General features: G+C 40.2%; 1 protein-coding gene and 2 long non-coding RNA genes across 4 annotated transcripts; 1 reads left to right on the top strand and 2 right to left on the bottom strand.

Annotated features, from left to right (window-relative positions):
- The first annotated feature begins 5,450 nt into the window (after positions 1 to 5,450).
- LOC116604668 lies at positions 5,451 to 7,025 on the top strand. The gene is made up of 2 exons (XR_004291175.2): positions 5,451 to 5,811; positions 6,526 to 7,025. It is a non-coding gene; the product is annotated as an uncharacterized LOC116604668 (long non-coding RNA).
- LOC116604669 lies at positions 6,717 to 11,784 on the bottom strand. Its single transcript, XR_004291176.2, has 2 exons — positions 10,887 to 11,784; positions 6,717 to 6,991 (listed from the first exon to the last, which is right to left on the bottom strand). It is a non-coding gene; the product is annotated as an uncharacterized LOC116604669 (long non-coding RNA).
- Positions 11,785 to 12,756: 972 nt separating this feature from the next.
- LOC5521883 (organic cation transporter protein) lies at positions 12,757 to 25,165 on the bottom strand. Of its 2 annotated transcripts, none has more exons than XM_001641717.3 (10): positions 24,662 to 25,165; positions 22,870 to 23,016; positions 22,005 to 22,285; positions 20,813 to 21,055; positions 20,569 to 20,703; positions 19,838 to 19,923; positions 19,658 to 19,766; positions 19,198 to 19,270; positions 14,922 to 18,102; positions 12,757 to 13,170 (listed from the first exon to the last, which is right to left on the bottom strand). In XM_001641717.3, exons 1-9 carry the CDS (start codon positions 25,010 to 25,012, stop codon positions 17,818 to 17,820), a joined length of 1,710 nt encoding a protein of 569 aa, XP_001641767.2. In that variant the 5' UTR covers positions 25,013 to 25,165; the 3' UTR covers positions 12,757 to 13,170; positions 14,922 to 17,817. The 2 variants fall into 2 exon arrangements, with proteins under 2 accessions (XP_001641767.2, XP_048589501.1); XM_048733544.1 differs by lacking the exon at positions 24,662 to 25,165 and adding an exon at positions 23,560 to 23,876.
- Positions 25,166 to 25,190: the final 25 nt, after the last annotated feature.

The following is a 25,190-nucleotide window of genomic DNA, read 5'->3' as shown; positions in this document are numbered from 1 at the left end:
AGGTAGGTATCCTCTTTTTAATTGTAATTCATCATTTTGAAACTCAAAACTCAGAGATGATTGTTGCAGGTAAACGTATTTTTGAATGATTTCTTTTCACACAGGATGAATATCTACGGAATATCTGGCGCAATTCTTCGATGGCTTGACTCTCTCCTCGCGCATCGTTATTAAAGGGTAGTCGTCAATGAGTACATACATAATGGAGGAATTGCGCACGTCCAGTCTGTCTAACTACCGAGAGAGAAGAGTCTCGGAGTACATACATACTAGAGGACTTGCGCACGTCCAGTTTGTCTAACTACCGAGAGAGAAGAGTCTCGAGAGTACATACATACTAGAGGACTTGCGCACGTCAAGTCTGTGTAACTACCGAGAGAGAAGAGTCTCGAAGTACATACATACTAAAGGACTTGCGCACGTCAAGTCTGTGTAACTACCGAGAGAGAAGAGTCTCGGAGTACATACATACTAGAAGACTTGCGCACGTACAGTCTGTCTAACTACCGAGAGAGAAGAGTCTCGGAGTACATTCATACTAGAGGACTTGCGCACGTCAAGTTTGTGTAACTACCGAGATAGAAGAGTCTCGAGAGTATATACATAATAGAGGACTTGCGCACGTCAAGTCTATGTAACTACCGAGAGAGAAGGGTCTCGAGAGTACATACATACTAGAGGACTTGCGCACGTCAAGTCTGTGTAACTACCGAGAGAGAAGAGTCTCGGAGTACATACATACTAGAAGACTTGCGCACGTACAGTCTGTCTAACTACCGAGAGAGAAGAGTCTCGGAGTACATTCATACTAGAGGACTTGCGCACGTCAAGTTTGTGTAACTACCGAGATAGAAGAGTCTCGAGAGTATATACATAATAGAGGACTTGCGCACGTCAAGTCTGTGTAACTACCGAGAGAGAAGGGTCTTGAGAGTACATACATACTAGAGGACTTGCGCACGTCGAGTCTGTCTAACTACCGAGAGAGAAGGGTCTCGAGAGTACATACATAATAGAGGACTTGCGCACGTCCAGTCTGTGTAACTACCGAGAGAGAAGGGTCTCGAGAGTACATACATAATAGAGGACTTGCGCACGTCCATTCTGTCTAACTACCGAGAGAGAAGGGTCTCGAGAGTACATACATAATAGAGGACTTGCGCACGTCCAGTCTGTCTAACTACCGAGAGAGAAGGGTCTCGAGAGTACATACATACTAGAGGACTTGCGCACGTCCAGTCTGTCTAACTACCGAGAGAGAAGAGTCTCGAGAGTACATACATAATAGAGGACTTGCGCACGTCAAGTTTGTCTAACTACCGAGAGAGAAGAGTCTCGGAGTACATACATAATAGAGGACTTGCGCACGTCGAGTCTGTGTAACTACCGAGAGAGAAGAGTCTTGAGAGTGCATACATAGTAGAAGACTTGCGCACGTCAAGTTTGTCTAACTACCGAGAGAGAAGAGTCTTGAGAGTGCATACATAGTAGAAGACTTGCGCACGTCAAGTCTGTGTAACTACCGAGAGAGAAGGGTCTTGAGAGTACATACATAGTAGAAGACTTGCGCACGTCAAGTTTGTCTAACTACCCAGAGAGAAGAGTCTTGAGAGTACATACATAGTAGAAGACTTGCGCACGTCGAGTCTGTGTAACTACCGAGAGAGAAGAGTCTTGAGAGTGCATACATAGTAGAAGACTTGCGCGTGAATCCCAAAATTTTCACTGTTTTTGTTTTCATTGTTTTGATTATCGTATCCATCACAGCAAGAAGCGCAACATAGGTCACAAAAGCTTATTACAGAAGAATGCTAATAAAATAAAGCAATAAAAATGAAATAATTTTTCTCTTCTCAGTTATTCAATACCTGTTTTCTAATCCACTTCCGATCTCATATTCTCGACTGGTACGGAATTTTACGGATCTGGTCGACTGCATGATGCGTTTCTTTCCTCGGACAACCACTGCATACACCAGGTGAATGTAGGGATACCTACATTTCAACCTCAAGAAGAATCAGAGGTTTTCTGCGTGCAAAATATGGGGTTAAGAAATGTGCACGAAATACAATGCTATGCTATGCTATGCTGACTAGTCGAGTTTTGCAAGTTTTATTTGTTATTCTTTATGTGCGCTGACTTCTCTGCATAGTAGAGACCAACCGGCCGACCGACTGCTTGGTTGGTTGGTTGACTGGTTGATTAATTAATTGGGCTAACGGACTCCTTATAAGGACGAGATTTTTGGAGTTTTCTTTAATCTATGCTATGACGCATAGGGGCACGCCTGTGTTTCTATGGTTACTGTGATGTCAGACTAGCGTCAAGCTGTTAATATTGCATTTAAAAAATGTAATTAAAAAGAAAACTTTTTACAAAATATTACAATGTAAAGCAAAATCCACCAAAATCTATCTAAAAACGGGCAAATGAGATGGAAACTTACATTTGACGTCCGTGTCTTTGACGTCCTGTTTGTTTGTTTGTGTGCGAAAGGCAGCAAATAAACGCGTCACTCCAGGCACACCTGTATTTCCTTGACAACAATTACTACAAAGCTTCATAAGGGCCGGTATCCAATTCCCTTTTTAAGATTGTAGGAGTGTTAATTAAAAGTTATTTTCAAGATCATCTTTGAAAAATAACACAAGCTATCTGTACTATAGCAAGATAAAGGAACACAGAACGACAAAGTAGTATTCAAAATGTCTCTCTTCTGAACAGGTTTAGGTTTGACTCGCTGTTTGGCAGCAACAACAAGTCCTACAAGTCCCATGAGAAGTCTGCTCAGCGAGCTCGTGTTCGCGTTCGATACAGCGAAAGGAAAGTCTCTTCGCCCTGCCTACACAGCGCAGCGAGTCTGTGGCGTAGTCGTCTGTTACTAGGCCTAAGACTACACACACCCTATCTACGCCACACACGCCATCTAGGCCCCTCACCCCATCTACGCCATACACCCCATCTAGGTCATACACCCTATCTACGCCACACACCCCATCTAGGTCATACACACCCTATTTACGCCATACACCCCATCTAGGTCATACACCCTATCTACGCCACACGCCCCATCTAGGTCATACACACCCTATTTACGCCATACACCCCATCTACGCCACACACCCTATCTACGCCACATACCCCATCTACGCCACACACCCTATCTAGGTCATACACACCCTATTTACGCCACACACCCCATCTACCCCACACACCCCATCTACCCCACACACCCCATCTACGCCATACACCCCATCTAGGTCATACACCCTATCTACGCCACACACCCTATCTACGCCATACATCCATTTACGCCACACACCCCATCACACCCCATCTACGCCATAAACCCCATCTAGGTCATACACCCTATCTACGCCACACACCCTATCTACGCCACACACCCCATCTAGGCCACAGACCCCATCTACGCCATACACCCCATCTAGGTCATACACCCTATCTACGCCACACACCCTATCTACGCCACACACCCCATCTAGGCCACAGACCCCATCTACGCCATACACCCCATCTAGGTCATACACACCCTATCTACGCCACACACCCTATCTACGCCATACACCCTATCTAGGCCTAAATTGACTTGTTCGCTCGCAATATAGGGAATAGTCATCGTGATGAGCGTCATGTATATATCTGTACTTAAAAAAGTATAGTTCTTTACTAAGGGTGCTAATCTTGATCCCTAATCTTCAATGTGGGATGGCTCTGACCCCCCCCCCCCCCCCTCCCACACACACATGCACTTTGGTACACTCTATGCCTTGTGATTATGCTCCGCTTCAACGACTATTTTCCGCATAAGTCAAAATAAATTAAAGTAGCTAAATCTATCATTGGAAATATTTGTGCTTATAAGGTAATCCATAGTCTCTATGAATTATGTAAAAAGGGTACAACCTGAAGGATGAGATACAACAAAAGCCAAGAACATTGAGTTGAGAGGACATCTGCTTCTTTTAACTTTTGTTGTTGTTGGTGTCCAAGCAATTGGAAAGGCGTTCGCCAACCAACCAACCAACTCCCCTCCCCTTAAGTCTCGAATTTATTCACAATGCATACTATTCGGCCTCATCGATGCTCCTTGAGAGTTCATGTCTGTCGTCACTTTGTCTATTCACACTCGTTCTCAAATGTACCTGTAACACGTACTGTGCCCTGTTGGGTGCTTCCCTGCCTATCAGGGCATCATTTTATTATAAAAAAAACATAATGAAATGAACCAAAGAGTTCTATCCCGCAGAGAAAGATTAACCTCTTTACGCCTGCAATGAAATACGCTGTTTATTTTGAAGGGGAACTACTGAAGATATCTCTTTGGAAAACGGCTTCTCTTATGAACACATTTTTATTTCGAAAGTGTATCTACTGAAAATATCTCTTTGGAATACGGCTTCTCTTTTTATGAAGACATGGAAATATTTTTCCTCACATTTCCTTTCTAATTAAAATTTTCATTTTATTTTGCATTTTTCTTTTAAATCGAAAATTCAATTCTGAGGGATGTCATACCTAATAGCAATCATAACTTCGGCTTTAGAGGATTTCTTGGGAGGATTTCTACCCGATATTTATAATAAATCATTGTTGCGTAAAACTAGATAATCAGCTAATTTCTTTTTGTATATCTTATAAAACCTTAAGACAAAAATAAAAGAATATATACATAATACTTTTATCAAATACAAATCTTTACGTGGGAGGGGCATAGAGCGTTTCCATCTTTAAATACTGTATCATGTTCAAAATTCCCAATTAATTATTGTTCAATAACTGGTTATGTGCATTAGATTATGCGCTTTAACTTTTCCAATTTTCTAAAAAGGAAGTTTGAATAATAAATCAATCTTATTTGTGAAGGATTAGTAGTTGGTTTAACTGTTACATGCGATACTGAAAAAAAAAATCGATACCCGGCCATTTTTATTAACTTTATATAAAAATCTTCCAACTCTTCAAATCGTAGACCTCATATGCCCTTTCATATCAAGAAAAGATCGCTTGACGAAAAATGAGTCATTAGTGAAAATGAATCACAAGATAATGTCACAACTCATGCAAACCCCATTTAAACCATAGTCCTCCTCTGCACTACATTACTAAAATCATATTTACTTTGGGCTGACATAGGAGCCCTTCGCTTATTATTTTTGGAACGAGATACCAATCTTTCTGCTAACTCTTTTGAGACTATTAAACAAAACTCTTCCATATGTCTATTTTACTTAAAAACAGACATTTGATTTCTTTACAAAATGAATTTTTTAACCAATAAAAACTTTTTTACTGAGGTTTATTTTATTCTTTAGCCTTTGGAAGCTTACAATATAGAGTCTAAGTGTAAAAATAATAATGTAGTTTTAATTTAATTTAGGTTGAATCAATTTATCAGATATACCAGCCTTTGTGGGTTTTGGCCGCGGTGTTATCGGAACACTTGACTAACTCCAAGACTTCAGCAAATAATAAAAGACTTTGCTACCTCTAGCCTAATCTAATTATACCCCTGGTGAGATATGAGGTATAAAACGGGGTAGGCAGTCGACATTTGGATGATTGAGGTTTTTGTCGTGCCTTTTGAAGCAGATATTCAAAGTGCATCACCTTTGTACTTTTTACACACCTTTTTGCGTCGTCATGCGAGCCACCAACTTAGTTGTCGTTTTGATGCTTTCCTTTCTCGTCTTGGCCAGTCTACATCCAAGTGAAGCCATTAATAATGCGTTTGTGACCGCTATCAAAAAACCGACAAAGAAATCGCTTGAACGAAGGATGCGGCAATATAAGGTCAGTATAATTTATTCTCATATTTCTAAACATTCTTTTTCTAGTTTAACTTAGTCGAAATACCCCGACCATTCTGATTTTTTTCTTGGTCAGAAGTCTTAGTAACAAAATTCTTGCGCAGCATTTAATTTTGATTGGGGAATTATTCTCAATAAAAAAACGAAAATTGAAGAAAGCCGCAGTGCAGTAGAGCCACGCTAACTCGAACAAGAATAACTCGAACTTATGTTTTCCTAGCCTTTTTTCTTTATCGATTATAGCTAATTTTTTTCCTTCTTTCGCGATGAAAGGGCAGGGATATCATGGTCGCCTTATGTAGATTTTATCTTTGTTTTGTCTTCTAAAATCCAAGAAAATAAAAAAAGGTATCTTAACCGACTAGCTAAAAGCATGACTCTAGGAATTTGAGAATTCTTATCAAAAAATAAATTAAAAGGACTCGAACTATAGGCTTGCAGAACTAAGAAATGATATGATCTATTTTTTATATCACAAAAGCCTTCCTGCTTCTTATTTGAGATCGAGATGATATTCTTAATTAATAACAATTTTAGTTGGTTATGAGCTATCTGTGAGTTGATGTTGTCCTATTGATACCGAAATGAAATAGATTTTCAAGTTGTGTTTCTTCCGATTTTGCTCACCACAAGAGCCCGTTTATCACTCGTCTCATTCTTTTGACCCGCCAACTGAGTGTCGATCTAATTCCTGTAGGCCTCTTCACGCCTTGGGGTGGAAAACATATGCCAACTTGCGCGGACGCTTAACTGCTTCACCGAGAATACTGTTGACTTCAGGGATCCCTCTGAGCACAGAGAAGAGTGACCACCCCCGTGACAAGATAGCGTGACAGATTGAGATTACTTGACAAATCGTGAAGCCGCATGTACATGAGATGAACATTGTACAGATGTGCCATATTTTTTTTATTCTCTTTAATTTCCAACCTACAAATGTATATGTATATTCCAGCATTAATTAGTTTAATCGTAAAAAGCTATTGCCATGTGCATTTTTTCGCTATGTAAAACTCCAATAATATATTGAACTGAGCTTTGTTCATGTCCTTGACCGCTTCCACTCTACAGTCAAGTAACGGACATCTTCATTAGTCAAAGTCCATGAAAGGCACGTCTCTGGCAGCTGCACGTGGGTATGCAATGGAGCGTCCTTTTTTTCGCTTTAGAACAAGACCATTAAAAAAGCTTATTAGAGTTGTAGTTTGTATGTATCGCTATTCATATAGGTCTAAGGGAGACGGGGTACCCCCGCGGTTAGTTTCCTCCGTTTGTCGTACCTTATATGGGCATACATGTCCATATCCTTATATGGGCTTCCATGTCCATATCCTTATATGGGCTTTCATGTCCATATCCTTATATGGGCTTTCATGTCCATATTTATCGAAAGAAAGCGCCCTCGACCTAAAGAATCTCATTTCCTCCTCCCACGATAATCAACACAAAAGGAACAGACAAAACCGAAAAGCTTCTTCCCCTGGGACCTAAGGGTGTCTTGTGCACATCACCTTGTATGTACATGACAAACACTGCCCGCATCACCTTGTATGTACATGACAAACACTGCCCGCATCACCTTGTATGTACATGACAAACACTGCCCGCATCACCTGGTATGCACTTGAGAAGCACTGTGCACATCACCTTGTATGTACATGACAAACACTGCCCGCATCACCTGGTATGCACATGACAAACACTGCCCGCATCACCTTGTATGTACATGACAAACACTGCCCGCATCACCTTGTATGCACATGACAAACACTGCCCGCATCACCTTGTATGCACATGACAAACACTGCCCGCATCACCTTGTATGTACATGACAAACACTGCCCGCATCACCTTGTATGTACATGACAAACACTGCCCGCATCACCTGGTACATGACAAACATCGCCTGCGCACAACACCTAGTGTGTACAAGACAAGCACTGCGCACATAACCCATTGTGTACAGGACAAGTACTGCGCACAACACCTAGTGACTACATGACGAGTACTGCGCACATTACCTAGTCACCCATTCTACGCTAAATGTACACATTACGATTAAAACCTGTCTTTTTGTTAATGTTGGCAAAATATTATCCTACAAGATCACATATTGGTGTTTTTCACAAGTACGAACCTAGACCTTTCAACTTCGAGAAGTTTCATATTTTTTAAAATTTAAAATTTAAAATTTAAATTTTTTTTTTAATTTTTAATTTTTTAATTTTAAATTTTTAAAATTATTTAAAAATAATACCAAATTGGAGCGTAGAGATAAGAGCTTAACCCCGCATTTTTTCAAGGAATAAAAAATAACGATTGATTGGGAACTTTGTAGGTTTTAGAACCAATCATTATAAATACAATGCAGTAAAAAAATCCGCTTAGTGTTAATTCGAAGATGTGGCAGAGAAAGTGTTCTTGGAAAATAACCTCCGTTACCAAGCGTTACGCATAACCTCCGTTATCGCAATTCAAGAATCTTCAGCTCCTGCTATAAACGATCCGGGTTTTTCCTACTGCATGGGATATTTGGATCCTACATATATATCTCAAATAAACTGTTCTCTGAAATTATCTTCTCTGATATTATCTTCTCTAAAATAATCATCTCTGAAATTATCATCTCTGAAATTATTATCTCTGAAATTATCATCTCTGAAGTTAACATCTCTGAAATTATCATCTCTGAAATTATTATCTCTGAAATCTGATGGCCCTACTCGGCTTTCGTATGTTGGTGATTATTGGATTTATTTAGTTTTCAACAATCAATAAAATGGTAAGGATCTTTGTTATGCTGTGTCTTTTGCTTTGTCGATTGAACCAATGGTACCATAGGAACTTCAAAAGCATTTCTCGTATGACAAAAACAGTACTGCAAAATATCCAAAGTTTTTTTAAAAATAATTTAATTGATTTCCAAAATGGATCCTTTAAAAGAAAAAGTCGACAACAACGCAGATTTATGTTTTTTAGAACGATATTTCGGCAGGCCAATACCTGCCTTCTTCAGGTTATAAATGAGTTACAATGGCATGTTATAGCTAGTATATGTACAAAGTTCATTGATGATTAACTAACAAAAGGTAAAAATAGTAATTGAGTGAAGAGTGACTTCTGGAAGAAAATCCAAAGTGGATTTAGCTCGGGAGTAATAGTCATTACATATTATTATATAACTTTTTTGTTTTTTAAGATAACATGCTACTTTTTTCAGATTGCGAAAAGTGAATAATTGTATTTTAATATGCGACATAAGCGTTTGTTGACGCTTGTGATGAATTTTTCCCAATTTTCCACCCCTCAATGTGTACATTTAGCGTAGAATGGGTGTAGTGTGTACACGACAAGCACTGCGCAAAACACCTAGTGTGTACACGAGCACTGCGCACATCACCTAGTGTGTACATGACGAGCATTACCCACATCACCTATTGTGTACATGACAAAAACTGCGCACATCACGTAGTGTTACATGACGAGCACTGCGCACATCACCTAGTGTGTACATGACGAGCACTGCGTACATCACCTAGTGTGTACACGACAAGCACTGCGCAAAACACCTAGTGTGTACACGAGCACTGCGCACATCACCTAGTGTGTACATGACGAGCACTACGCACACCACCTAGTTTGTACATGACGAGCACTGCGCACATCACCTAGTGTGTAAATGACAAACACTGCGCACATCACCTAGTGTGTACATGACAAACACTGCGCACATCACCTATTGTGTACATGACGAGCACTGCGCACATCACCTAGTGTGTACATGACGAGCACTGCGCACATCACCTTGTGTGTACATGACGAGCACTACGCACATCACCTAGTGTGTACATGACGAGCACTGCGCACATCACCTGGTGTGTACATGACAAGCACTGCGCACATCACCTAGTGTGTACATGACGAGCACTGCGCACATCACCTTGTGTGTACATGACGAGCACTGCGCACATCACCTAGTGTGTACATGACGAGCACTGCGCACATAACCTTGTGTGTACATGACGAGCACTGCGCACATCACCTGGTGTGTACATGACAAGCACTGCGCACATCACCTTGTGTGTACATGACGAGCACTGCGCACATCACCTAGTGTGTACATGACGAGCACTGCGCACATCACCTAGTGTGTACATGACGAGCACTGCGCACATCACCTTGTGTGTACATGACGAGCACTGCGAACATCACCTAGTGTGTACATGACGAGCACTGCCCACATCACCTAGTGTGTACATGACGAGCACTGCGCACATCACCTAGTGTGTACATGACAAACACTGCGCACATCACCTAGTGTGTACATGACAAACACTGCGCACATCACCTAGTGTGTACATGACGAGCACTGCGCACATCACCTGGTGTGTACATGACAAACACTGCGCACATCACCTAGTGTGTACATGACGAGCACTGCGCACATCACCTAGTGTGTAAATGACGAGCACTGCGCACATCACCTAGTGTGTACATGACAAACACTGCGCACATCACCTATTGTGTACATGACGAGCACTGCGCACATCACCTGGTGTGTACATGACAAGCACTGCGCACATCACCTGGTGTGTTCACGACGAGCACTGCGCACATCACCTAGTGTGTGCATGACGAGCACTGCGCACATCACCTAGTGTGTACATGACGAGCACTGCGCACATCACCTGGTGTGTTCACGACGAGCACTGCGCACATCACCTAGTGTGTGCATGACGAGCACTGCGCACATGACCTAGTGTGTACATGACGAGCACTGCGCACATCACCTTGTGTGATGACTTATTTGTCTTGACGATAATAAGTTATTAAGGCCATAACAAACTATCCAAGAGTGATGCCGATTTGAGGCGCGAGACAAGGCCTAATGCCTGATGATATAGTTTTAGACATTCCAAAGCTTGAATCAACGCAGGACGTTCCATGTTCTGATATGTGACGGGGGAAATTAAAAACCCTAAACGCATATCACCTATGAGAGGGAATCTTTTTTATCATGCTCCTGACTCGCTCCTAAATAATCCCCTAAAGCCCTACCTTTCCCGCACAGTATTGATTAAGAATATCAGCAGTGGACTTGTCGTAGTCTCTTCTTGCATGCGTGCTGCAAATTGGCCCCGTAAAAGAAGACACAGGCGACGGGGAGAGCCATAATCCTAGCAGGCACATTACTACGAGTAGTCGACCTTTCATGGCGTTAATGTCGCATCCTCTCGACGAGGACGACTTTTATCTTGCGCGGGACGTGCATTCGGGTTTCGAGGTGCTTTTATTCTCAAGAACAGAACCGATGCTTTATGAGATACGACAGAGGCGCTACTTTTGTTCGTCTGTTTCTAGATCCGTTCGGCAATAGGAGATTAGCGAACGAGCAATGATAAATAGATACAGTAAAAAATCTAAAGGGTTTTATGGCTTAGGCAGACATTTTTGATAATACTCACAAAATATTAGAACCGTGAAAATTGTAGGTTCTAACACGCAGTTTTTCTTTTGTATTAAAATTAAGTACTAAAAAGCATCCAAAGTTAAAAAAATACAGAAAGAAAATGTGTTTATCTCGCTATCAATGCTTCTAGTTCTTTATTTCGCATCCTTTCTGTCTCTTTATTTTAATTTCCTCCTTTGTTATTCTATTTTCTATCAAGAAAGCATAAGATAAGAGAGGGATACTTTTGGTATTATGTCGATTTCCATCCTGGCTATTTTTAGTAACCACCCCACCACTGCGCGTGAGCATTTTTATACTCACCCTACCCCCGCGCTTTGGCATTTACATCTTGTTGTTTGCCGCTGTTTTGTGACTTAAAACCGAAAAAAACCCACCCTATTTATGCACTAATAACATCTCAAAAAGAGACCATTTCTGCTCTAACTTGCTGCTTCTTCGCGGTTTCTCAACATTCATTATCTTAGATCATGATATTGATTTTTGTGAATATTCCGGTGAATTGAGAAGAAATCCAAGAAAAATACATTTCATAAAACTATCCTTGTAGCGAGGGAAATGCATTTTTGTGATGATCAAAGCCAGCAAGCTGAAGAATTTGAGCTTCTCTAATAGTGAGAAAATAAAAAGGTTGATTCTGGACATTTCTATAACTATTAAGTATATACAAGCTGGAGTCGGGATTTGAATCAAACGCGGTATCAGCCATTTTATCGCTTGTCGGTTTTTTCTTTCTCATTTAACTTCGCCGCTCAGACAAACAAAACAGTCAAACTATTCAGGAATTTAGCTTTCTGTGAGTATATTTGCCAATCTTGCTTACTTAAGTTAGACTTGTTTTCTTCTTCCGAGTTATTTTACATGATCTCTTTTCATTCGAGTTGGCAAAACAACAACCTGCAAACCGCGGGGGAGTAGGACAAACTAAAAGGAGCAAATCCTCACGCGCAGTGGTGGGGTGGTGTTTACTAAAAATAGCCAGTATGGGAATCGACATGACAAAGTGTCCCTCTCTTATCTTATGCTCTCTTGATTCTATATATTGTTATACCCTTTGCATCTTAGTCATATTGGGGTAAATAAAAAATGAGATAAATTACGCCCCCTTTGACCGCCAAAATAGGGTCATTTTAAAAAGGTCAATTATTCAATTATTATACATTTTCTATATGATAACAATTCCTGGGAAAGTTCCCCCTCCCCCCCTCCCCCTGAAATCCTCGGCATCGACACGCACCCGTTTTTCAGGCCGGGTTACCTATATTTTATGTCCATCCAAAATGAACCGACTGGCGAGAAATAAATCTTGAAAACTTACTTTCAAATCTGGCAGATTCGATATTTTATGTGATATTCAGCAAGCCTCAAATTTTCGAGACTTTATTTTAAATGTACTTATTCCCGTCCTAATATTTGTCTTTTGAATCCGTCAAACAATACAGAATGAGCACAAGTGTCTTGATGTAGGGAGTTTATTAAAATGCTGACACCTTGTTTTTTCTTATGAATCGTTTCAAGAGCATCACAAATTTTACAGTGGTCTTGCACTAGATAAATTTAAGCGTCGACATTGAGCGAGAGTAAGAGAGCACTAGTTCACAGTGTTGTAACAAGGCATGTACTCCGTTGACAATTCGTCCACAAATTCTCTTTTCTGAGATCGATTTATTCCTTGTACGAAAATACATATCATTAGTGTTCACGATTTATGAGATCATCAAGCAGTGCATTTCCTTGTTAATTATTCAGTACAGATCGTCTGATGAATGTTCCCCGCTTGTCATCGATGTTGGCGAGCTGGTCGCATCGCATTTCTCGCGCGGCTGCGCAGATAAGTCCTCGTCCTCTCTCCATGTTCGGCTCGTCACGCACCTGTCACAAAACACGTGGTTATCACGTGACAAACACGGCCAAGAGGCTCATACGACCGGTATCCCTCTTTTTATCTTGAAGGTGCTCTCACGTTAGGGTGTGCGGGCAGAATTAAAAACTTGGGGAGGGGGGGGGGGGGGTCTCGCCTACCTGCCTGCCTGTCTAAAAAGAGGGCTAAGGTTAATTGAGCTTTGTACCGACTATATTTTACCTTACTCTAAACAAGGCTCTTGATAGACTCTTGACAATTATTTGCTAGTCTTCTATTTCACTATTGAATGTGTAAACTGGAACAAGGAAATAGAATTAGATGCAAACCTTCGGATATTGCCAATTTCAGTTGAAAAACAGCGGAACAAATCCACAAACGTATGTGACGGGGCTACTTATTATTCATTGTCTTTTGGTTACACGAGAAAATATCTTCATTTCAATTCATGTTGTTTCAGTTCAAGTTTAACAACAGATTTTTTTTAAATAATATCTTGTTCAAGAATATAGAAAAAAATTAAAAAAAAGATTAAAACAAAGTTTAAAACAAATAGCTCTATGAGCTAAGATGACCATATGGGTCTGATATCGAGCTTCTCGCGTCTTGCCGGGTTAATTTTGTTTGTCTTTTTATAAATTCCAATTATCACAATTAGAAGACTCGGGCGGCACTTTTTCCTGAGTGATTTTCATAGACTAAATCCCGCGTAGGATGAAATTTGATCTCCGCCTTTTAGTTTGATATTCGTGATATCAGAAGCTTTAATCTGATAGATGGACCAGTACCTGTAAGAGCTCCCTATTTCTTGACGGGAAGAGTAGGTGGCGATATATGCCGCCGGTATGTTCAAGGGAAAATCAGCCGATAAACCTACACTAAGCTGGTAAATGTGCTGGCAATTTGACTCAAATCGTTACGTGATTGATGCACTTTGGCGATTCTGAGCTTTTGCAGGGCTTTGTGTCAGGGCTTTGTGCTCGCGTTAAAAAAATACTTGCTTTTGCAATATATTCTATTTTATGTGTTTCGTATTGACGAACTACTACCTTCAGTTCAAACGTCGTATTATCCATGAGCTGTATTCAATGCAAACTCATGCAAATAAAGATGAAACAATGAAAACTGAAAAACGTTTGAACTTAGCCACGTGAGACATTTTTGTTTATCATAAAGCTTATTATTTGAACTTATCTCTTTCGTAAAAAATAGTTGTTTTTGTTTTGCTGTATTTTGTTTATATTATACATATTTTTTTCTATGCTATCTTGTTATGTACGTACATAGTTTAATTATTAGGTTTTTTCCAGCTTTAGAATTTAATGTCTGATCAATGTCCCTTTAGGACAATCAGCACAAAAAGATTCTCTACCATTTGATTAATCAGCTCAAATTAAAGATGCACTCGATGGGACTAATTATCTTAACCAATCAAAACGTTTCCAGAACTGTCAGTGAAAGGAAGGACCAAAAATGCACTTAGCCATTTATTCCTTGATAAAAATCATGTGCTTAAAAACTGATAAAGCTTAAAAGATTTCGTCAGAAAAAAAACCCAACGACATGGAAATACGTATCATATGTCAACTTCCTTTCTGCATGAAGGATTCATGAAGTCCTAAATGGTACTTAGAGCGTTGATAAGAACATGATAGCCGGCATATTCCACTGTAACGTCTAAATCACTTCATAGATGAAAAGAGGATGCTCACTGAGCAATAAGACAAAATGATAAATTACAGGAAAATGTATTGCGTCTCACCTTTGGTCTGAAGTCTCTCTTACCCCACTGACTGGTGTAGCCTTGCGAACCGACAAATAGAACAGCAGCCATTAGAAAGACTAAAACCCAAGACCTAGCCATCCTTGAGATAATGTGAAGTGCAACTTGTAACCTCAAGCACTCGATTATTTGTGTGGTGTTTCTGGCAAATTCGGCGTGTTTTATAGATTGGGCTGTCGGATCGCTTCCGTAGGAACGTCGTGTGTCCTTCCTTCTTGGCTAGAGCGAGGCTAATCTTGGCACCAAAGTTTGCGCACAGATGTTATCGAGACATATGTGTATGCCAGGCGTTTCTTTTTTTTTTTTTGCTTCCACCTGTCGGCGTTGGGCGCTATTGGCTATTACAGCTATGCCATTTTTTTATTGTAAAAAGAACCTGTAGTTACTTTATCATTAAAGTTAAAAACGTTCATAGTATTAATAGTACTAAGTAAGACAAAAAATGGTTAATTAGTTTTAGTACTTTGTGTACATAACATCCCGAGTTGGATGTTTTATTTGAGTGTTTTACTTAAAAGAAACCTTTCACGTAATCTTTAATCAATGCCTGGTGATTTTTTTACCTCTGTTCTCCGATTAGGTGATTGTTGACACTGTTTCTCGTTTTCTGTGGTTTGTGTGACAGAGAACGGAAAATGTCTGACATGAGTAAGATGAAAAGCTGGTTTGATAAAGTAATGGCGCGAGCTTATTAAGCAATTACTTAAAAAACACACTCTATCTAAAAAGAGATCATTGAAATTTGTGCGTTCACATGTGGTAGTCTGCTTTTTCTAGAATAACACTTTGTTAATTATTTAGGTTTAATCAGGAAAGTGTGGATTTCTGTGAGTATTACTTTGTGTTTGAAGAGGAAAAACGGGACATCATGCCGCCATGTGCAGTCGAGCATAGGCAAACAGACTAAAACACAAAAGAAATCAAGAATAAGGATTTTGACTTTTCATTTAAAGTGTCTATCAGTGTTTTCCGCCTTTTTATCCTCGACCTCAGTAGTTTTAATGGGTTTGTTTTCTTGCTCTTCTCCTTCCCATAACAAAGAAAGTTTGTTTTCTCTTTACATCCATTTTTTCGTTTTCCTTCTATTCACTTTTCTCCCTATCCACTCATTGCCTTTCCCATTTTTTTGTTACTCTCTCTCTCAGTTGCGAGGTGGACTCCCGGCATAACGAAGCCCTGTTTTTTTTATTTTTTTTTCATCAGGAAAGCACATAATTGAATTTTATCTCTATATATTATTCCCCCTCACTGCTCTAAATATCCTTTTGTCAACTAAATGTCTTTTAAAGCAATATCGATTCCCATTATCCGTCCATTTCTCTCTTAAACATGGATGTTATAGTCGAGTTTATACATTGCACCTGAAAAATAGAAAACGGTAAACCGAGAGGAAATCACCAGACACATCTAGAATATTCTCAGGATAGGGTTGTCAAATATGAGCCATAATTTATTGAAGGAGATCCCTTGTGCTTCCTCAACTTGAAATCTAATTGTTACACACATCCACTCTCAGGAAACAGAATGACCTTGAGAGGGAATTATTCAATTTTTCATTCAATATACTCAACAAACACAACTATCTAAAAGAAAGGGGAATGAAAAAATCATTTCTCGTGTAGGTTATACTTTTTTTCTAGTTCTTTTCTATTGCAGTCACCTGAACTAAGTTCTGACTCAATGAATGGATGTATATATCATTTAGGTAAATATTCATTGTATTTCTGAGTAAATAGATCAATTATCTAATTTAATACACCCATAAGGCCGTATCCTTGAAAGGTGTGGTAATCTCTGAGTCATTTTCGTGTATAGGTAAGCTTTCTCTAAAAGGGAAAGTACCCAGCACTTAACTACGATATTCTCAAGCGGCAAATCGTCATGGCTTAAAGGCGTCGCTTAAAGTGCAACTTAAAAGTGAAATACTAGACCAAATAAAAAAGAACAATGTACCCTTAACAATACAAAAGTGCAAATGGAGTCGCCATTTTAGTTTCCGTCGCTTATTGCTTAAAAAAAATGGCTCCTATCTAAATCTCATCCATTATTGCCTTTTTTATTCTAGGTGAACACAACAAACTTTTTAACGTGGAGATATAAGTTTCCACCCTTTTCCCTCTAGCTACGTCACTTTAATGGCTTCCCCCTGTCAATCAAACACCAGTCCCACGCGCAGGGAATATCTTACTCGCCGCGTCACGTGATATTGTCATAATATTTGCGGCAAGAAAGCCCCTGGGGACAGCCCCTAACGTGGGTAATAATCGGCATTTTACAGTTTGATACTCGATATTATGCCTTATATCGGGGGGGTTTGACGAACGCAATGGTATATTAATAGCATACGACGCCATTATAGCATAATATTTATGTAGAGCATTTTTTGGGCTCGGATTTTACCCACGCGGCGCCCTTTAAATATAATTCTTATGATACATATATGATACCTATATTATAATACTGACCGTAGACATCAAGTATATGGCATTTTGTCCTCGGCATAAGCTCAAGTTAAACATATCTTAAAATTCGCGGCCAATGTCTAACGCACCTAGTGTCGTATGTTCGCGGCTTGCGGGTTCTGCCACAACCCTCCCCTCAACCCCTCCAGCCCTTGTTACCCCAATCATGTAATGGCTAAGTATTCCCCGTCCCCTCCCAACACGAATTTTTCTAGCTATTGCAATGACAATAGTTCCAGGCATGGATGATAATCAATTTAATATGTGCAGAGGTGTTTGGAACAACTGTCGCGTAAAAAAACGCCTGTTGTTTAACTGTTTACCGTAAATCAGGTATTCCCTTCGAGACCCTCAAAAACACACTTATAGAAGTACATAGAAATACATGGATATGTAAAAGAGTATGCAGTATGTTAGAGTGTACTTTCCGTCATTCCTACGGTATTTTCATCGCTCGAATCGTTATGGCCGTTCGATGTTTTCTCGTTGGGGAACTCGTCGTCTATGATGACCTCTTCAGCTTTGCGCTGATGAAACCTCGCGCATGGTAGTTTGTAGTCCTCTGCCCAGGTCTCCGCTTGCTCCACGGTCTGGGGCATGGGGCTGTACAAGGTTTCTGGTAACATCAGTGCTATCAGGCCAGCGGAGAACGCCATGACGCCAAACACAACTAACGGTAGGTTTTGCATAAAGTCGTTCTAGATAGAGATGGACACATTATCAAACAATTTAGTCTATTCAATGAAGATAAAAAATGTATTTCGTAAAAAAAACTCTGATCTGATCTCATCGACTTCATCGATGCCAAGTACCGAAAATAATGCTTACTAACTTAGTCAATAAAAAATAAAAAAAACTTTCAGATTTATTAAAGCATCACATATGCATGAAATTATTACTAACTAGATGTTGTCATAAAGAAAATAAAAGATGCTGCTCCTACTATGCATATCCAACCCACAAAAAGTGTTTCTTAGATGATATATATGCTTTTCATATACAACATTAATGCGTAGTAGATATACTGTTTACGCTGGTGATGTACATACTGTATAGTAATAGCACGTACAGGAACCTGACACATACAGGCCTGATACGTCATTGTTTTATATACTGTACATAGTGTACATGGCATGTTCAAGGCCGTGACACAGGATACCTTTGTAATACTGTTGCAGAATGTATATAGTGCACAACTACTTCTATGCACAAATGGTGTACAGTATGCAGTATGTACAGGAGACACACTCTTTTTAAAATGTGTAGTTCCAGAAAATATCCATACCCCCCCCCCCCCCCCCCCCCTGGAGGTGGTTGGAGGTATGACCCCCCACCCCTCTGGAATTTCCAACCCCTTAGAAAAAAATAAATACAGTACCTGTTAAGGAAAAAGGAGAGATTACACCACCACCCCTCCCCTCTGGAAATTCCTGGGCGTTTGACCCCCCACCCCCCGGAACTCCCAATCCCCTCCATGGGGGGTATGGATATTTTCTGGAACTACACAGGGACACACACCTTTTCGTGAAAAGGTTGGAAGAACTATACCAGAAGGTATTGTTTTATCACTAAAAAAGTTTCGCGTGTCCCATAATCTTTACAGAAAAAGAAACTAGAAAAAAAGACCCCGCAGTACATAACAAAACAAGAAATGTAATCTTAATCGTTTCGGTTCGTGTGCTTTGTGTGGTCTCAAAGAAGGCGTGGTGATTTGGGGATCGCATCGAGCGGATCACGAAAGGGCCATCCGTGAGGTTTGCACATTTAACAGTTCACCAATTCATCAGCCTTACCAGGAAGACAATGTAAGGCGCAATAATCCCACCGACACGTGACATCATGGATCCTACGCCAAGGGACAGGTTCCTTTAACAGAAGCAAATATATGAAAAATAGTTATATTATTTTATTCCTGGCCTGGGGGTGTACTTTTATTTCTATTTTTATACTGGTCTAAAACAAGGGTAGAGTGGTTTTCAAAAACCCGTGAAATACTATTTAGTTTATTTAGTACTTATTCGCACTGTAATGTATTTGTTCGCTTTTGTTCTGGCTTGACTATTGCCCTTTAACAACTACATTTTGTTGCACGGGATTTTGAAAACCACTTATTTGATAAGATGATCCCAGAAACGAAAATTTGTATCTTCTACCTTTCTAGAGATAATATTTAGTAAGAACAGAAATTCTGATATTTTTTTTTTGGAAGAATGTTTTAAAAATGAGAAAATCATTATATGTACTTTTTGTTACCTCAAGAGTGTGGGATTTAGCTCAGTTGTATAGATGTACACGCTGGAAAAGGTGGCGAGTATGAAGAAATCACCGCAGACCGCTAACGCTTTGATTGCTGGATGGTCACCTATAAAGGCATGTGATTACAGTTAGAGGACGACTTAAATTTACCACTTATATTCATCAGCTTTTCCTTACCAGTCTCACCCGGTACGGCAAGGACAAGTAAGCAGGCCAGGCCACCAAGCATCATGTACGAACAATAGCCAACACGTCTACCACATCTGAGAAAGACAAAGAATGAACATCAAGTATCAAGACATACTTCCCATCCCCATCTCCGTGTGATTTGGCAAAAATTAACTTCACCTTCCTTTGGAAGAGATCCCCTGCCTTTCTCCAAAATGCTCCCCATCGAGAAAAAAAGGATGCCCGTAGGGAAGTTACTGAGTCAGCCATATGATGGATTGTGTAGTTCCAGAAAATATCCATACCCCCCCCCCCCCATTGAGGGGACTGAAAATTCCGGGGGGGGGGGGGGGTCAAATTTCAATTCAATTCGATTCAATTCAATTATTTTATTTGGCACCTTTCATCTTTGATTCACGGCCATTGCTCCAAATCCATTCATATTTTTTTTTAAATTAACAATTGGTTTTCAATTATATTCCTATTTACAATAATTTCTCTATTATCGTACGCCTAGTAATTTCCAGAGGGGAAGAGCGGGAGGGGGGGGGGGGGGGGGTAAAATGCCCTTTTTCCATAACAGGTACTGTATTTATTTTTTCCAGGGGGTTGGAAATTCCAGAGGGGTGGGGGTCATACCTCCGACCCAATGGGGAGGGGAGGGGGTATGGATATTTTCTGGAACTACACATTGTAAATAAAGATTCAGTGTTCCTTATCGTACTATTTGCTAGATTCACCTTCCAAGAACGACCCATAGGGTAAGTAGTGCGGGCAGACCGACGACGAATAAAATAAACACGTTAAGGTGCAGTGATCCACCGAGGTTCCTGGCGTTTAGCGTGATGCCGTAAAACACAACAGAGTTCACAAACCTAAGGATATAGGAATATAAAAAAAACTTTTACAAAAAACAAACAAACAAGAAAACAAGTACTTATTTACATAGCGGGGATAGAACAATTAATTGGTTCTTCAACTCACCAGTTGTATGCAAGAATCAAATTCCTTTTTCGTAGTTTCAGCGTCTTCACTAAAGCAATTATGGACGGAGGACCTGTTTTTCCCGTCAATGAAGACTGCGTCTTTTTGACTGCGAGAATGGTGCCAGCGAGATGATCACTGTCGACTTTGACTCCACTTAGCTTCGCGTAACTCTCGAAAACGCGCTGAGCTTCGGGTAGCTTGCCTTTAGCAATGAGCCAGGGAGGGGTCTCAGGAATCCACCTATACGAGGTAGAAATCATCGCTCATATAAGTAGCATTTTAAGGGCTGAAGCTAGAAATTTATAATAATGTTATGGTTTACAAATCTGTATTTGTTTTTTTATGAATTTATTACACTTTTTTTTAAGAACGTCTAATTTCAAGTTGAGGCTGGGCCGTTCCTATTTTTGGGACATTTTTAGGCTGAAGATGTTTTTAACGATGTTATTATATTTTAGTGTTAAAAGAATATAATACCCAATTAATCGTTAGGAAAAGATTTACACTAATGATCGATAGCAATAATAAGGTTGTTACCATGAGCACAATTTGATTTTGCATTTTAAAACGAATCAAGACTAAAAAAGAAATTGTTATCTGTTATCTGAGCCTCGACATGTTCTTAGCCTGTAAATGTTCTTAAAATTTGGTGAAATCTCAGGCTGGACGTTCTTATAAAAAAGGTTCTTATAGAAAAAAAGAGTGTAATTATTGATGACCAGAAAGCACTGCCGGTGAATGCTCGAATATGCTCGAATGAAAAGTTATTTGAAATAGGTCTATATATTCTGAGACTCTAACTTTCTCAAGCCCTGAAGGGAATATTTTCAGTTGTAATTTATTTTGCTCCAGGGGGGTGGCCTAGGGGGCCCGCCCCACCCTTTTAGCAGCCAAAAATACTGTAAATCTATGAGACATTATCTAAAATAGAGGAGAAAATGCCTTGAAAGTCCCTTTTGGGCCCCCTCCTGTTAAAAATCATGGCTACGCCGCTGTGCCCTTATTTGCCGATCAAATGTCAAGTATCAAGATATTGATGTCAACTTTGTATACGTTACTGGGCTACCTGTTCTAAGCTATAAAGCTTAAAGATGGTTTCGTCTAAACCGGTTGTAAGATTTGATAATGATCTACCCATTTTGGCGTTTTTAAAGTATATGCACACTTTCCAAATAAGGTAATAACTTACTTCCACAATAGTAAAGGAGGTATACCAGGAAGTACACAACTCAGCATCAGATAACGGAAGTCGCGGACGAGATATGCGATCAAGGTCAGCGTCAATGCACCCAAAACAATAAACAGGTTCATCATAATGCCCATAGCGGTCCGATTAGCCAGGTTGGTGATCTCCATGCTGTAGACGAAACGGACCAAGAGGCAACCGGCGGTCGCCATACCACAGAAAAATCGCATAACGGCAAAGAGAGTCAGGGTGTTGGCGAACGCCGAGCCAAAGCCAAACACCACCTGTAGTTAAAAAGTAGGCTAAGGAAAGTATAGGGCATTATAATTACCAAGAGAGTGTATATGTTTTAAGATTGATGTCTGTTTCTTTGATGACGATCCTGAAAGTTATTTTTAGAATAGACATCTATTTTCAGAAACGCTAATTTTTTTGGGAATACGCTAGATTTTTTAGATTGGCACACGTATCCTAGCAACACGAGTCTTAATGACTTTAATGCATTAAACTCTCTTGTTATTACTGAAAGTTAGGCAAAATATTGATCACGCAAAAGGTCACAAAGCTTCGATCCAGGCCCTCTTTGGCAGGGGGGAAGTGGTTCTTTGGGGGGTTCCGACTGTAAGGTCCGCTCTAATGGAGGAAAATTGAATAGCAATGCGATCTAGGACGAGCTACTTTAAAGAAATTGATCCGCTAAATTGGTAAATGCACCCTTCCCCCCCCCCCCCCCCCCCACCCCCCAACAACAAAAGAGTGGGCGGTAAAGTTCCGAGAACTTGACGACTACAAATTCAAATACCGGTGAACTCGGTACTCGTACTGAGTAACACGTTGGATTCAAGAGCACGCGACACTAACAACTTACCATCAGGAATAAGCTAAGAAATATGGTTAATTTTCTACCGAAGTGATCCGAAATCTTTCCGAACACGACGGAGCCGACGAGGAGTCCCGCCATGTAGACTGACTGAGTCATGGCCTTGAGGTGCGCGCGGTCACAAATCAAATTCCACTGAAATAAATAAAAACGTGATATTAAAGCCATAGCAGGACACGTAAGATTGGGGGGCACAATACAGAAACATTAAAAACATATTGGGGCGGGGGGCACAGCCACGACCCTTCTGGTCATTTCCTTATAATTTTTGAAAATATTGGGGGGCACATGCCCCCAGTGCCCCACCCCCTGCTACGGCATTGAATATAGATGGAAAATACAGGATTTATAACACTTTTTTTCTATATAAATATAGGATGTATAACACTTTTTTTCTATATAAATATAGGATTTATAATAGGATTTATAACACTTTTTTTCTATATAAATATAGGATTTATAATACTTATTTTTCTATATAAATATAGGATTTATAACGTTTTTTTCCAAACGCTGTATAATAAATATCTTATGGTCGTTTCATAGCGCGTGAGTATAGCTTCAGAAGGGGCTGGGGAAAAGGAAAAGAAAAGAGCAAAATTATGATGAGAAGGAAATTAAAAGAGCTTTTTCTCGTTTTCTTTTCCTTTTCACCATCTCACCACCGCAGACACTTACTCTTTGCGTTTGTTACGCAGGCTATACAACAATACAAGAGAGGAGGATCCATTATAGTCCAATTTTTTTCCCTAATTTCATATCATTAGGCATTCATTGTGCACAATGTTTTGCGCCATTTTCCGCGGCTTCTATGCCCGGTTACCGATGTTCAATCATAGTCTACTTGCAGCGGTCCGCGTTTGTCAGTCGCGAAAGCGCAGCAATCCCCCCACAGTTCGTCCTTGCACTCCTTGGCACCACATATTTCGCATTCGTTACTGCCAGATAGAATTTCATACTCTTAATAAATGACCTTATTTTTTACATGTTGCATGTGACTCATACTGTGAGAAGGGGCAAATAGCTTTGGGTGTAACTGGGGCTCAATAGCCGCCTAGCGTGAAGAGTCCAGAATGGCTGCGAGGTAGACTATTTAGCTAGAGGCTAACTGTGTAATGAAATGGGATCGCATCATACGAATTCGATCCCCAGTTCTAAATAAAGATGGCCTGGAGCGGATCTCCTTCTTTGCTTAGAGGGGGGTTTGATCCAAAGGGGCTTGAATAAGCGCAGTGTTAAATTCTATACGCATTTTTTTTAGCACATGAAACTTTCCCATGGCCAGATGGCATCCGCTACTGATGATAGTAAAAATTCTAAAGAAAATTCAATCACTTGATGCGTGTCTGTCATTTATAGAGTTCAGTAACTCAAATTTACGCGTTATTTCTTGTAGAGTGTATTTCTGCGATTTTTTTATGATCGAGGCCTCGCAGGCGTTTTCAGGCAGGCGTCGCTCGTTAATTTTGGCGAACAAACTTAGTCCGTTTTGGATTGGGATACACATTAATGATTGTGTAAACAAGGTCTTCAACTCCACATACAAGGCTCTACCCTGGGTATCAGAGCCTCCAGACTTCTTTCGTCCAGTGACACTCAGCCAAAATGCTGCGTGATATATTAAAATCACTTTGATACTATAGTGTTACAAGAAAGGCTAAAGAGCCGCTCTGTTACCAAACCGACTCTTATCTTAAATTCTAAAGTAATTCTGATGGAGATTTGAATGTGCATCTAGAAATCAGGTCAGTAAATATCACATCATTATGATAACCCTTACCTCGGAGACAGCACTTGTAAACTCATTTTCATCAAATACATACTGGGTGCAATTTGCACAACCGCACTTATTGATGGGACACCACGAAGATTGACCCCAAGTGCTTGCCGAGGAATTACCCACAGAAGGAACGCACTGGAAATTCGGCGCAGACCCATAGTATGTTTGCACAAACTGCTGAAGGCACACGATTATGGTGATATAGCAATTAAAGATTGCAAGTAGAGCGGGATAGCGTCCGAACCCTCCAACAAGCCGCCAAACATCTTCGAGCTGTGCGCTGTTGATCCCCTTCCCCTCCTCCGTGCTTTCTTTGTTCAAAGCTTCCTCCTCTTCTTTGACATTTCCCATGATAGAGTACAGACCACTCAAGACATTCGGGTTTGTCTTGTCTCAAAGATAACACCTTGATGTACTCACTGAAGTCGTTGACATTCGACTGTCAATTATTGAGTGAGCTATTAATCCGCCCAGACCAACGGCGGTGGGAACAAAGTTTGTTAGGGAGTGTTAATTAAATTTACCGATG

This window comes from Nematostella vectensis, chromosome 10 (assembly GCF_932526225.1).
Source record: "Nematostella vectensis chromosome 10, jaNemVect1.1, whole genome shotgun sequence".
NCBI classification, from domain to species: domain Eukaryota; kingdom Metazoa; phylum Cnidaria; class Anthozoa; order Actiniaria; family Edwardsiidae; genus Nematostella; species Nematostella vectensis.
This window is presented reverse-complemented; position numbering and strand designations above follow the sequence as displayed.

What these genes read in the sequence shown, in the direction of transcription:
- LOC5521883 (XM_001641717.3), bottom strand. Translation starts at nt 25,012, where the DNA reads ATGGGAAATGTCAAAGAAGAGGAGGAAGCTTTGAACAAAGAAAGCACG. An exon ending in CTATGGGTCGTTCTTGGAAG is followed by an intron (nt 19,924 to 20,568) that starts GTGAATCTAGCA and finishes TGTCTTTCTCAG; the next exon opens with ATGTGGTAGACGTGTTGGCT. An exon ending in CGCCTTACATTGTCTTCCTG is followed by an intron (nt 18,103 to 19,197) that starts GTAAGGCTGATG and finishes ATCTCTATCTAG; the next exon opens with AACGACTTTATGCAAAACCT.